General features: G+C 39.8%; 1 protein-coding gene across 1 annotated transcript; it reads right to left on the reverse strand.

Moving 5' to 3' along the window:
- Window positions 1–1,916: 1,916 nt before the first annotated feature.
- On the reverse strand, window positions 1,917–14,615 carry LOC106051208 (uncharacterized). The gene is made up of 5 exons (XM_013206363.2): window positions 13,377–14,615; window positions 12,125–12,269; window positions 9,262–9,422; window positions 4,973–5,405; window positions 1,917–2,442 (listed from the first exon to the last, which is right to left on the reverse strand). Exons 1-5 carry the CDS (start codon window positions 14,165–14,167, stop codon window positions 2,179–2,181), a joined length of 1,794 nt encoding a protein of 597 aa, XP_013061817.2. The 5' UTR covers window positions 14,168–14,615; the 3' UTR covers window positions 1,917–2,178.
- Between the last annotated feature and the right edge of the window lie 671 nt (window positions 14,616–15,286).

Consider the following 15,286-nt stretch of genomic DNA (forward strand, 5'->3'; position numbering starts at 1 on the left):
TCTAACACACTCGCTCTTATATGAGGTCTCTACTGGCCTTCCAAAACCGGATGGAACGTCGCTTGGCCACTCAGGTTGATTACTTTCGGCGTGACTTGCGTGCGTAATATTTACGACACAGGCCCTTGCCTGTATCACCAGAGAATGCCGACCACGTCCTCCAAAACTGCTCTCTTTACCAAGAGGCCCGTATAAGACACTGGCCCCAAAACACCCCAATAGAAAGAAAACTATATGGAGAGCTCTCTGATTTTGGAAACCACTGCGCAGTTCATCTCATGTATTGGTCTAGTCATCTGAACGCTCCAAGATAACAATGAGAACGAAGAAGAAGAAGGCCCTTGCCGAACTGGCGTGTATTGTCACTCGTCACGGTTGACCGCTCGTCTAGCGCTGACCTGGGGCGATTGGCGTAGTCTAAAAACACACAAAGCACGACCCCCATCTGTCTCACCACCAGGTTTATAACACTGTCCCCTCCTTAGATCTGTCCGTCCCGGACAGCATCCATCTCATGACGTGGAATATGTAGTTTTATCGCTGCAGGTGGGGGTCGATCGTTGCGGGTGACAGTGGGCTTGCCTCCTGAGCTAGACGAAGCCCTCCACTTCGCATTCAGCAATTGTCGCTTTCGTCTTCTCCTCCAGTTGACCTTCACCTGGTTGCACTGACGTCGTGGTTGCATCGCCATGCACTTTGGACTCAGCAAACGTCGCTTTCTTCTGTCATTCACAACTGACATGGGGAGGAATAGGATTCTAGGACCGGGGTCACCAAGATCGTTGGTCTATCAGGTTGTTTCACACAGCTTTCAAGAGAAGGGCTTTGGGAATGGGTTTCAGGTCTACAGGAGGGGAAATAGTGGCACACATCATCTTCCGCCTTGTCAGTTGGTAAAACTCCGCATGCAAAGGTCCCTCATCCTCAGCATTAGGCTCCAGTTGACTTCCTTGACCACCATCAGGGCGTCTCCCTCTAGTCTCAGAGCGGACCACTCGTCTGTTGGGTTCAGACCTATGTCGATGACTTCCTGCTTGCAGGGGTCCACCAACTGCTGCATCAGGTTTCATTGCACTCTCCTGAACACCATCAGGACTTCTCTGGCGTGTACTGTCACTCGTCACGGTTGACCGCTTGTCTAGCGCTGACCTGGGGCGATTGGCGTAGTCTAAAAACACACGACCCCCATCTGTGTCACCACCAGGTTTATAACAATATATTAATTTCTTTAACTGTGTGTATACAAACTCTTATCTAAATCTCTAGAGTCGTATCTCTAGGATTAGTAGTATTGCTGTTTATCTCTACTGCATGTATCTCTGATATCTCTATATCTAGTATATAAATACAGGGTCGGATTTAGTATGTATAGGCCACTACCATTTTTCGAAAGCTTTAATAAAGATCCACTCGTAAATGAAAATACTTGTATCGAAAGCATGCTATATTTTAGAGAGAAAAGTTCTTGTAAGTTTTATCTCAATTTCCTTTTTTTTTTAAATGTATATGCATATTTTAGTTTTCAAAAGTTTATATTTTTCAGTTTGTGAAGGCTAAAGTCCTTGGTCGACTCACTGTCGTAAATCCTGAGCTGCATTTACTTACTACGAGCATGCTACAAGCGTACACTTCTTAATCACATTTTTGACAGTCGTAAAAATGCGAAAATAATGTTAGTAAAAAAAAGTTCATGACCTGTCGAAATTAGGATCATAGCCAGCCTTAGGCCACAGCAACCTATGCGGCCGCAGGGGGTTGGGGGGTCCCCGCACTTTCATTGGCCCCGCGCTAATTCTAGGTGTAAATCATAAAATTAAAACAGTATAACTTATAAATAATAACAGGGTCTTCGCGGCCTCCTGATTTTCCATGACCTCCTGGGAATCTCCTAATATTGCAAAATATACGATAGAAGCTTTTGTGTTACATTCACCTTTATTATCGAGAAAGCATAGATTTATAGTCTATATAATCTTCATGACAGCTTTATAACAGTATCGTTAACAAAAAAAAATGTGTAATCCTTTGGAGATAAGAGTCTAAAAATGGTATAATTTCAAATAAAAAATCTTTCTCATAGCAAATACATGAGAATGTATTCTTAATGGATGCATGGTCATTATCCAAAGGAAGGCAACTCTGTCAACAACATTTGTAATGAAATTATCTCCCTTAGCTCTAGTCTTGCGCCAGGGAGGAATATTCAGATATTTTGACCATGTCCGAGGTGGCATCGTGGATTTCTTCCTGGCACTCTTCTCCCGTGACAGAGTCGCCGCCGTCAAGAGTGTAAGGGAGAGAGAACATGACCCTCGAGGAGACGCCGCCGTCAGAAGTTAAGTCCAGAGACTTAAGGCTTGGTACGACTATACTATTGATCCACTCAGCCGTCTTCACACAAGATCGACAGGAACATCTCTCGGGGTGTTTTGTAGAGTCGACCTGTGACACAAGATGGGACAAAAACACTTTAACAAGATGTGACCAAAAAAACTTTAACAGTATGTGACAAAAACACTTTAACAAGATGTGACAAAAAGACTTTAACAGTATGTGACAAAAACACATTAATAGTATGTGACAAAAAAAAACAGTAGTGACAAAAACACTTTAACAAGATGTGACAAAAAGACTTTAACTAGATGTGACAAAAAAACTTTAACAGTATGTGACAAAAACACTTTAACTAGATGTGACAAAAACACTTTAACAAGATGTGACAAAAAGACTTTAACAAGATGTGACAAAAAGACTTTAACAAGATGTGACAAAAAGACTTTAACAAGATGTGACAAAAACACTTTAACAAGATGTGACAAAAAGACTTTAACAGTATGTGACAAAAACACTTTAACAAGATGTGACAAAAAAATTTTAACAAGATGTGACAAAAAGACTTTAACAAGATGTGACAAAAAAACTTTAACAAGATGTGACAAAAAGACTTTAACAAGATGTGACAAAAAGACTTTAACAGTATGTGACAAAAACACTTTAACAAGATGTGACAAAAAGACTTTAACAAGATGTGACAAAAAGACTTTAACAAGATGTGACAAAAAGACTTTAACAAGATGTGACAAAAACACTTTAACAAGATGTGACAAAAAGACTTTAACAGTATGTGACAAAAAGACTTTAACAGTATGTGACAAAAACACTTTAACTAGATGTGACAAAAACACTTTAACAAGATGTGACAAAAAGACTTTAACAAGATGTGACAAAAAGACTTTAACAAGATGTGACAAAAAGACTTTAACAAGATGTGACAAAAACACTTTAACAAGATGTGACAAAAAGACTTTAACAGTATGTGACAAAAAGACTTTAACAGTATGTGACAAAAACACTTTAACTAGATGTGACAAAAACACTTTAACAAGATGTGACAAAAAGACTTTAACAGTATGTGACAAAAAGACTTTAACAAGATGTGACAAAAAGACTTTAACAAGATGTGACAAAAAGACTTTAACAAGATGTGACAAAAAGACTTTAACAAGATGTGACAAAAAGACTTTAACAGTATGTGACAAAAACACTTTAACAATGTGACAAAAAAACTTTAACAAGATGTGACAAAAAGACTTTAACAAGATGTGACAAAAAGACTTTAACAAGATGTGACAAAAACACTTTAACAAGATGTGACAAAAAGACTTTAACAGTATGTGACAAAAAGACTTTAACAGTATGTGACAAAAACACTTTAACAATGTGACAAAAAAACTTTAACAAGATGTGACAAAAAGACTTTAACAAGATGTGACAAAAACACTTTAACAAGATGTGACAAAAAAACTTTAACAAGATGTGACAAAAAAACTTTAACAAGATGTGACAAAAAGACTTTAACTAGATGTGACAAAAACACTTTAACAAGATGTGACAAAAAAATCTTTAACAGTATGTGACAGAAACACTGTAACAAGATGTGACAAAAACACTTTAACAAGATGTGACAAAAACACTTTAACTAGATGTGACAAAAACACACGGTATGAGATTATTTTTGCAAAACTTACAATGTTTAATTTTTTGTTTAAACTAAAATTTGACAAGATGATAACAGTGTTGAAAATATTTTTTACAAATTAACTGAGAAAGTTATCTTATAATTTAAAGACGTCGTTTAAAAAACAAACATGTTCTATTCATGTGTGGATTTAGTTGTACATGTTAAATAAAGATTGAAACTCCACGTTATTGGTTTTCTTTGCTGTTTCGGGAAATTCGTTTCGCGAGTCCTTACTTTGTTTATCTTAAATATTACAGATGATCCTTTAAAAAAAAGAAGAATATAACCAAGTTGTAAGCGTATCCATGTCTTGATGTTTAATGACACTTGAAAAGAAAGAATACTTGTATGAATTTGTCCTACCATATGGAATAAGATATGTGCTTTTTATCTTTTTGCCTTTCTGAGTACTTCATTAGGTTTCGTTTTTGTATTTGTAAGTTATGGTTTATTATTAATTAATGTATTAATGCAGACGACCTCTGAAAGAGACGGTAGAAAGTTTGTACTCGTTATTTCTCCAATTTAACCACTTAGTCAATTATTTATTGAGAATTAATTATTTTGTTTGATATCGAATAAGGGAAAACAAATCTAAATTATTGAGATACCGGTACATAGTTTTAAGTGCGGAGATCTTTTCCTTATATATATGTTGTTGTTTTTAAAGAATTATATATGTATAGATTGTAGGACGTAATCATCTTCTTTTTTGAAGTAACGTCTGTATTATATAAGATAACTTGTTTAAATTTTGTAGTATGCCCAAGGAAATATCTTTGGTAATAGAGAGAAAAATGTCAGACCCAAAACATTATTGCAAAGAGACCCGATAACTGAAGAGATTGTATATGGCATATGCGAATTGTTTTCAAAAAGTGACAAGGTTCAATCAAAATGTGTCAAATAGTATTGTCACAAAATTCAAAAAAAGTTCTGAATCTAGTTTACCTCAGTATCGCCTGGCGGGTTAGACGTGACACATGAGTTCTGCGCCTTTTTCCTCATCAAGGCCTCAGTAGTCACTGACTGGCAAGGGTCATCGGAAGTAATCGTGGACGGCCCGTCCCCATGCTGACCGGCTTCGCCCGGACATTCAGGCGGAACAATATCTACGTCGCCCAGCTCGTACTGTGGCGACCTTTGAGCCTGGACTATGTTTGGCGTCACGGGTAACGGACTGGCCTGGATGGACTCGTTACACGTGACCAGCCTGTTGCTGGATACCGGGCTGGCCTGGATGAACTGGTTACACTTGATCAGTGTGTTGCTGGACACCGGACTGAGCTGGTTAAACTGGTTACACTTGATCAGTCTGACGGTGGGTGTCGGACTGAGCTGTTTGGACAGACTGCAGGCACTCAATTTTTTGGTGGCTTCGGTTCTGAACAATAAAGTTAATTTCCTTAATACAAAGTATTTATTAACATTTTAGAATTAACACATTGGAGATTTTCACGATACAATGAAACAATGTCAAGAACAATAACCCAAGAAAATTAACGTTACAAACTAAATCAAAGAAAGGTTGACCTACAAATGGAAAAGTTACGAAAATGTACATCTAAAATACTAAACAAGGGCGACAAAAATGTATAAGTGCCAGAGAACAGATTATCTACAGTTTCTTTATTCTGTACACCAGATACACCAAACGCTAGCTATTTATAGTTTTTTTTTCGCCATATAACAAAAATCTATAATATTTAATTATCTATAAATGTGTTTTTGCTAAATAAATTATATCTTCATTCGAGATAGTGGATTTGATTTAATCCTACAAAACAACTATTCCGAAATGAATAAAACACATAAGAAATATATACGTTGAATAAGTATGCTCTAATTAATAAATCCAACAAGAATAATGAAGCAATTATTCATACTATTAAAATCGCATAAAATACATTCGTCAGTGGTACTAATTGTAATTAAAAGCCAACTGAAGTTATAGGCATATAGTGCACAGATACTATGCTGAGCTATGCTTGCTTTTCTTTATATAGGCCTAGTATTTCAGGAGACTCATCTGTCATAGAAAATTCTTAGTACGGATGTTAGGTAACATGCTAATTTTTATTTCTAAATAATTGGTAAATAACTAGTTGTAGTTCTTGTATTTAGTAAACACTATTCAAGGTTAGTTCTTCGCGAAGTGCATACTTATGAGTTATGGTCTGTGACCCTACAAATATAATTTGTATAATATAATATAATCCATCTGTAAATGTCCATGTTAGAGATTTAAACTCTAGTTATATAACAGCGATTCTCAACCTTTTAAGCTCGGCGACCCCATTTTAGAATCCCCCACTCTGCTGCAACCCCCCCCCCCACACACACACACATAGAGCAATAATAGAATAGACAAAAACAATCCATATTTTCTATGGTCTTATGCGACCCCTGGCAAATCGTCAATCGCCCCCCCCCCCAAGGGGGTCGCGACCCACAGGTTGAGAACCCCTGCTCTAGTAAGTCATTTTTCCGGTCTGCTTCAGTTAATCGTAATGACGATAGTGTTCGTATCTTGCAACCTTACGGTAGGCCTACTTACTTGCCAAGCGTGACAGGACAGGGCACGTATGCCGCTTGGGGGACGAACTTACGCCAAAGGCAGTCTTTTCTGGTGAGCTGAAAGGTAGTGGGCTTAACTTAACAGAGGTGCCCCACGGAAACACTTTAAAGACCAGCTTAGGCGCTGAACTTGTTTGAACTGACATCGAAGAGAGCACCTGTTTGCAGGCGGTTTCAGAACGAGGCAGATGGGGACTACTTACAAAGGCCGCGGGATACACATTTGAGACCTAGAGAAAATCCACTGCCGAGGACAAACGCAGACGGCAAAAAGAGAATCTTAATTGACCACCGGCGGACAATGGTTATGCCAGACCTGGTTGTGTCAAAGTATGTAGGTCGCAGCTGGGGCTGCGTAGCAACGTGAAATACTCCTCATTAATCTTCGGACTCGAAGACAAGTTTACTTAAACTTACGTCTTACGAAGTTACGAGACGTTCGGCGCTTGGACGTCAAGCACTGTCCACTGTCATAAGCGACTTCCAAAGCCTATTCTCAGCTGATGACCACAGATTTTAGGTCTTATAAGAAGGTGCGGCGCCATGTTAGACGTGGACAGGTTTATTTTCTCTTTTCGGCTATCGCATCTTCCAGTTTTTACACAGTAAATTAAAGAAAGGGGAGATAATTCACATAAGATAGGAGAATATTTTTAACTACGCGTTTTGAAAAACTTATTTAGCCCTTAGATGAGACGAGCTTATTTCAGTTTATTGAGTTTATAATCTAGAAGTTTAAAGTTTTAAAGCTTCATGTTAAATTTATTACTGTAAATTTATTATTGAAATAGGATTATGATGTGCTTATTTCATGAAATCTTTTCATGACTTCTACTTGAAAGATTAAGTATAGGCCTATATTCTGCAAAGAGGGATGTATGTTGGTTTTCCAATTTAAAAGGATCTCCGGCAAGCAGTTGGATATTGAGTCATTAGATATACCGTCTTCTATTTCAATACCATTGTAGCAGTAACATAGCATCCCATCCGGAGATTACATAGGTGTCGCTCTCGGCAACATCTTCTTTATCCCGGTTTCTAATGTAAATCTAAACAGCGTGTAAAGTATATATAGTTCGTCCATCGTGGTTCGATGAGGGATTTGCACTGGGGTTTTGTGCCTCCTCATGTGGCTGTTGAGACCTATGTTAGCCCGGAATGTTCGGCTGCACACCGGGCAGGTTATTCCAGCTGGAGCTAGTGTCATTGGTCTTGCTTTTCTTCTCTGGCGTTTTTCTTCTGCCAGCTTTGTTCTCTTATACCCAGCAGCCTCTGCCAGTTTTCACAGCACGACGCCACGATGCTCTGTCATGTGCATCTTGTCTCCCAGGTGGCTGGGTCTATGTTAAACGCCTTAAGAGAAGCTTTAAAGGTGTCCCTGAAGCGTTTTCTTTGTCCGCCTTGCGAGCGTTTTCCTTCCCTTAATTGGCCATACAGGAGTCATTTATGGATGCGTCGGTCTTCCATTCTGCTGACGTGTCCTGCCCATCGCAGCTGGGACTGCATCAGGATTGTGTGGATGCTTTGCAGACCCGCTCTTTGAAGGACTTCAGTATCTGGTTTTTTCTTGCCAACGTGTAAAGTATACGGGGTGTATGGGGTATCTAGGAGGGGTAGCACCTCTAGTGGACAGGCAGTCGTACTCTCTTTTTGAGGGCAGCTTGGCTCACTCTTGGTCCCCACTCGGTACCCAACTCTCACCTGTGGCTCCCAGAAGCTGTAGCATGCGCAGCGGCCACACCCCGGAAACGGCTTTGACTGGCCGGCTAAACCAGGTAGAGGGTATCTGACGTGTCCAAGGCACTCAGTACACTGAGGTTCTGTCAAACCTAGCATGTGAAGTCTGGACTTGGCGGCCTGTGCGTACCGTCACAAAACTAGACTAATCGGACAAAATGGCAAGTACCAGCACAGTGCTGTGGAGTACTCAAGAGCAGGACAAGACACATAGAAAGTCTCTGGTCATCCACTGCACCCAAACTTGTCCCCGGACGTCTTGACCAAATCTTGCTACCGGAAAAGGACGGGTTTTAGGGCGAGAGAGTGAGGTCGACGTGTTGCGCAAATCCTCCTCACTTTAATCCAAATTCCAGCGCAAGTCACTTGTCATCCCCCCCCCCAACGCCAGAAAAGAAAAGCAAGACAAACGACACTAGCTCCAGCTGGAATAACCTGCCCAGTGTGCAGCCGAACATTCCGGGCTCACATAGGTCTCACCAGCCACATGAGGAGGCATAAAACCCCAGTGCAAACCCTCAGCCCCCTGGATGACAAAGTGGTCATCATCAAACCACGATGGACGAACTATATATATACTTTAATTCACACACATACACACGCTCATAAAATCTTTCAAAAGGCAGCCACAAGATCTAACCCCTCCACCACCTCCAACCAAAACAAATTGACCCCCATCAACCAAAACAAATTGACCCCCAACAACCAAAACAAAGTGACCCCCATCAACCAAAACTAATTGACCCCAATCAACCAAAACAAAATTGACCCCCATCAACCAAAACAAAATTGACCACCATCAACCAAAACAAATTGATCCCAATCAACCAAAACAAAGTGACCCCATCAACCAAAACAAAGTGGTCAATGTCCACTCCAACTTCCCGCTTCCCCGCTCGTGTATTTTGAACTTAATGTTATCTCACCTGTGTATCAAAGTGGTATGGCGTGACTCAGTGGGATGAACTAGCGCAACTCTCGCTCTGCCTGGAGAGTTCTTGTATCTGCAGACTTTACTTTTGAACCTACCAGGTCTGCCGAGGTCACGTGAGCTTTGGAATGGCATGAAACGTCCGCTGGTATTTTCCTGTTCAATAAAATCCCAACGCATTATTCTCTCAAAGTGTTGCTAAAGGCAGGACAGGCCTTAGGCATAGGTAAACTAGGCACCTTCCAAGGGCCTCCGATTGATGGAGGCCTCGTACAAGACTCAAATTTATTTTTTTTCGAGAATAAATTGCTAAACATGGATTGGATCTCAAACAAAGTAGAAAATGTTGTAAAATGTTTTACATGATTCGGATGTTCCTTCAGAGTTGAAGATAATTACTTCCTAGTCCAAACCTCCCGCAGGACGACGGGGGACGGAAGCTGGCAGGGTTTGAACCCTCGACCATCGAGCATTATCATTCTATGTTTACTAGTCTAACTCTGTCTCTGCTATCACTCTATGGCAGCGGTTCTCAACCTTTTAAGCTCGGCGACCCCTTTTTACTATCCCCCACTCTGCCGCGACCCCCCCCCCTCCATAACATACACAGCAATAGAAGAATACACTAAATACAATCCATATTTTCGATGGTCTTAGGCGACCCCTGACAAATCGTCATTCGACCCCCCTCAAGGGGTCGCGACCCCACAGGCTGAGAACCCCTGCTCTATGGTGACTAGTCTGTCTCTACTACGGAAATTGAGAAATATGAATTTCAGTTATTTGTCGATTTATAGATAGATAGGCATAGCAGAACTCTATGGCTGTCACAGTCTCGGTTGACATTGCCTGCTATATGTTCACCTCGGGTCATGAGGGTAAAAAGGCACGTGAAACTCCTGATATAGCAACAGGAAGTAAGAATGACTAAATTGACTCTTTGTAGTAACCTTAAGGGTCGAGAGAGTGGTCACTGATAGTCGGTAGTATCTTTTGGTCACTTGAAGAGAGTAGTAACTTTTAAGCAGTCGAATTCAGTAGTATCTTTTGGTCCGTTGTGGACAGTAAGAACTTAAGTTAAGTTGAGAGTAGTCATTTGAAGTCAGTAAGACAGTACACGTATTTTGACAGCTATTTTGCATTTAGAGCTAGATACATATTATTATTGTTTATTGTTACCCGCTGTGATGCGGACATGATTTAATAAGTGAATATATATATATATATATATATATATATATATATATATATATATATATATATATATATATATATATATATATATATATATATATATATATATATATATATATATTCCTGAGGACTTAGCATATTGGATATATTTGATACCGCTGTTATTCGGATGTAGTTATATTGCAACTGGATATTTTGGTGTAACAACTAAAGGTGCAGTACATTATTATTATTATTGAATAAACGTCATATTGTCTGCTCAAAATCGACTTTGTATACTATTCATGTTTGTTACGTGCTAAATGGACACTCGAACCCAGCATTCTTCAACTATACACAACAAGCCTGCTACACTGTATGTCTTCTAGCCTAGCTCTAAGTCTCTACAATGAATCAAAGTGAAACTTTTCATACGTTTTGGCCGCCCCCTAAAATTTGGCCGCTTAGATCTACTTGTTAGACTTCTTTTGTTAAAAGACCAATGCTTCTTCCTTTTGGTGAAATGTCGAAACTTTATTTCTAGTCAAGTGATCATGAATCGTCCATGAAACGCATTCGTGCTATCGACGCTTTGTGAATAACTTATTTGTTGATTTATCTTATCTTATATAATACGGACGTTATTTCCACACAAAAAAAAGAAGATGATTACGTCCTACGCGTCATGCAATATTTAGATATAGATACAGGAAGGTTTTAATTCACTGGGTATTTTTCGATCTTAATTTAATGTCTTATGACAGCGGTTATCAACCTTTTATGCTCGGCGACCCTTTTTACAATCCCACACTCTGCGGCGCCCCCCCCCCCAACCCACACACATACAGTAATAGACAATAACAATCCATATTTTCGATGGTCTTAGGCGACCCGTGGCAAATCGTCAATCGACCCCTAAAGGGGTCGCGATCCACAGGCTGAGAACCCCTGTCTTATGATATGGTGCTCCAGACCAATAAATCGGGCTGACTGGACATAGTCTTTTTTTATATACAGACCGATAAATCGGTAGCTTGGGTTCAGTATGTTAAAAACTTCAAATATACTGGAGGAGAGCTTGATGCCCCGGGCGACCCGCACCACACGCACATTGCTAGGTACGCTTCTGGATTACATTTCTTTGTTGGCTTCTTCAATGATATAACGACTATGGTCCATCTCGTATAACACTTTGTTCTTGTGAGTGTCATAGAGAGACATTATTATCCATACCTTTTGCAGGGCCGGCCGTAGGTAATTGGAGGCCCTAGGATAAACAAATAAGGAGGCCCTAGGAGGTGAAAATTTTTAAAAATGAAGAAATCTGGCATTCCGTTGTTGTCACTAAGGAGATAATGTATTCGAATGACAAAATCGCGTGACAATTTCTTAGAGTGGATGACATTACCATCCATGCGTAAATACCCGCCTCCCCCGACTATCCAAACGGAGCCGACAAACAATGGTTCTATTTTTTTAACTGCATATCTCTAAATATAACAAATCAGACTAGACTACATATAAGAGCATCAGTGAGTAGAAACAATTCAGCTGAAATGTAAATACATCGATCGCAAGTTCTGAAAGGGCCTAGTATCAAGTAATAATATATAAAAACAACACACGTCGATATGGAAAGAATCAGTACTTAGTGTACTAAGACAAGACAAACTAAATATTCTTACAAATGGTTGCTGAAGCTGGTCTTTGTCAGTGTGACCTGACCTTGCCATTGCCTCACACTCCCACTGAAGATATTCCTGGCGTTTCAAACGGGACATGATTTGGCGGTATTTGAGCTGCAGTTCCATGCGTGATTTCAGAGATAAGCTGTTGGGTCAATGACAATCATACTAGTCACGTCAAATATACTAATTGCTACTGCTACTTCTAGCCTATACACTACTGAAGCAAGTTTTTCGGATCATAGGATGATACATTCGCCAGTAACTCCAAGCTAATAATAGGCTTAATAAGTAAATATAGGCCTTTTTTGTCATTTAGATACAAACAAAATACCACTCTCTTTGGTGCATGATTTGCGCAGTACAAAGTTCAAATAATAGAATGAATAGTCAAATATACACAACAGTAATTCATTAACACTAACAATCCTTGTATTCATCTTATCTTATAAAATATAGACGTTTTTTTTCAAAAAAGAAGATGATTACGTCATACGCGTTTTCCCAGGTCAATCTAGTCATACATGTTAATCAATTACTTAAAATCTACAGTCATTGGTTTTCCTGGCTGACTCAGGCAACCCATTCCCTGCTCTAATAGCACTAGGGAAGAAGGAGCATTTGTACCGATTTGTCCTAGCATATAAAACAAGGAATGTACCTTTATCTTTGTGTCTTTCTGAGTATTTTTATTAGGTTTTGATTTTGCATTTTAATATTATGGTTTAATGTTTTATGTATAATTGCTACTTTGCTTTAAAGTCCTCTACCCTGAAATCTTTCTAAATTAAAAGATTTTACTAAAGGTGTTACTCTAGTCAAATGTGAATATTCGTTTGTTACAAATCTCGCTTCTCTATTTTGTGTCTGTTCTAGTTTCTCAATGTTTTCTTGGGTTGATGGGTCCCAAACAGAGGATTCCGTGTATTAATGGAATGATTCAATACATTTTTAGAAACTGTTGGCTGAGGCTACGATATTAGTAAATGAATGGAAATAAGCGACAGAAGGACAGAAGAAGAAAGCGAGAGTGAATGTGAATGAGTGAGAGAGAGAGAGTGAGTGTGAATGAGTGAGAGGGAGAGAGAGAGTGTGTGTGAGAGAGTGTGTGAATGAGTGAGAGAGAGAGAGAGAGTGTGTGAATGAGTGAGAGAGTGTGTGTGTGAATGAGTGAGAGAGAGAGAGAGTGTGAATGAGTGTGAGAGAGAGAGAGTGAATGAGTGAGAGAGAGAGAGAGAGAAAGTCACTGTACCTATTGTGTGTTTTAGAAAACATCTCTCTTGACATTGTTAAAAAGGAGATATTTTTTCTTGTCCTGTTTTGGTCATACATTTGCTCCCTTGTCTTGACAAACTTCATTGCCCTCCTAAGATCCTCACTCGTTGCCAGCTTGTGCTCAGTCGGGAAACTCGATTCGTCCTCCTCCAAGCAAGCATCTCTACCAAAATGTCGCTCTGGGAAGTTGGCGCAGCATTGCTCACTAAAGATCAGCGTCGCCTTGGATGGCTTCCACATGACTCGCTTCATTTTTTTCTTGGTAGCTGGTGGAGCTTTAACATTCTTTTGCCATGGCGGTGTCTCGTACTGTAGCCACGTCACAGGCGGAAACGACTTCTTTTGCAATGGATGCGCAGACCTATCAGCTAAAGCTCCGGTATCTTTCATCCGCCCCGTATCTAAATATTTCGACGTTTTGTATTCATCTATGTAAGATCGGCATGCCATAGATGGCAGACATGTTAGCGCTAAGCCCTCTTTAGCGTCCGTTTCTCCGGCCACTGCTACATCCCTTGCACCAGCGAAGTCCACTTGGTCAGCATCTTTTGACCTCAGCCTACTTAGAACAGGCAGGTTTAAACTACACAGGCTGCCCAATGGCTTGCCGTCTTCATTGGTAGGTACATTTACTACGAATGTAGGATTTAACAGGTGTGAGTTCAAAAACTGCAATTCAGTAATACATTTAGAAAAATTACTGTCTGCATCGTAGTCATTACAAGGCTGGTGAAGCACCTCGTTGGGGGATAGATTTACGTTAGACATAGGATGTTATTCTGAAATCCTTTGCCACAGTGGCGATTGTTGTAAAACCAGGTTTAGTGACTCCCCATGGCGACCTATTTAAGTCTGTTAACAAAATCTTAAACACACTAACGTAGCCAATACTTATTGTGTATTAGTTTCATTGTCCTTCTCTATCTATCGATAAATTTGTGATTATTTCTTTACTATACCCAGAAAAATAAAACCAAATCTAGATCTCTTTAAGTTCCGAGTAAACTAGATTTTGATCCAGAGAATTCGGCCTAGTTTTATTTGTACCAATTTATTACCAAACGAAATGAAACCATGAATGTATTCGTGTAATGCTGCTTGCAAGGCCTACTGTTTGAATTATTTGGACTGTTTCTAGTATCATGAAATAAACACCTAGGTTAATTTCAAAACAAGATGCTTCCTGACTGGTATCTCATGTCTGTTCACTAAGCGCGCTACACATGAGTGCTTTCAAGTGCAGATTCCCTTTCAAATGCGAGTCAATGATAAAATTCTAGAGTGAATTCCCTTGACTTGGAGAGTACCAGTTCTGGTAGTTCTTACGACAGCACCTGCTACTGAGTTGGTGTCAATCTAAACATCGTAATGCTGAGCTTTCCTCAATTAAAATTTTCATATTACTGAACTCGGCTTTAAGAGATATTATAAGATAGATTGATCGACTATATAAGGAAGTAAAAATATATACCATGTTGTTTTATCAACCGAGAAAATAGTGACAACTGACCTCGCAGACACCTTAGAGCAGGGGTTCTCAACCTGTGGGTCGTGACACCTTTGGGGGTCAATTGACGATTTGCCAGGGGTCGCCTAAGACCATCGAAAATATAGATTGTTTCGTCTATTCTTCTGTGTGTGTGAGGGTGTTGGGGGGGGGGGGGGTCGAGGCAAAATGAGGGATTGTAAAAAGGGGTCGCCGAGCTTAAAAGGTTGAGAACCGCTGCCTTAGAGGCTCATTGCCAGTCAGAATTCGGCTATGCTGCAGACCCATCAGTAAGACCACCAGAAAATTCCTCAGTGGACACTGCTTAGTACCGGTAGACTACAATGGATTTTTAATGAATTTGAACCCGGTCAGTGCCATAGAATGAATATTAGTTCATT

The sequence above is a fragment of the Biomphalaria glabrata genome, chromosome 8 (genome assembly GCF_947242115.1).
Source record: "Biomphalaria glabrata chromosome 8, xgBioGlab47.1, whole genome shotgun sequence".
In the NCBI taxonomy this organism is placed as follows: domain Eukaryota; kingdom Metazoa; phylum Mollusca; class Gastropoda; family Planorbidae; genus Biomphalaria; species Biomphalaria glabrata.

Excerpts from the sequence above, each read along its gene's own strand:
- LOC106051208 (XM_013206363.2), bottom strand. The coding sequence starts at position 14,167 with ATGTCTAACGTAAATCTATCCCCCAACGAGGTGCTTCACCAGCCTTGT. Across the intron at positions 9,423-12,124 it reads ACCAGCTTCAGCAACCATTT|GAAAATACCAGCGGACGTTT; the intron begins GTAAGAATATTT and ends TTTATTGAACAG. Across the intron at positions 2,443-4,972 it reads ACCCGCCAGGCGATACTGAG|GTCGACTCTACAAAACACCC; the intron begins GTAAACTAGATT and ends CTTGTGTCACAG.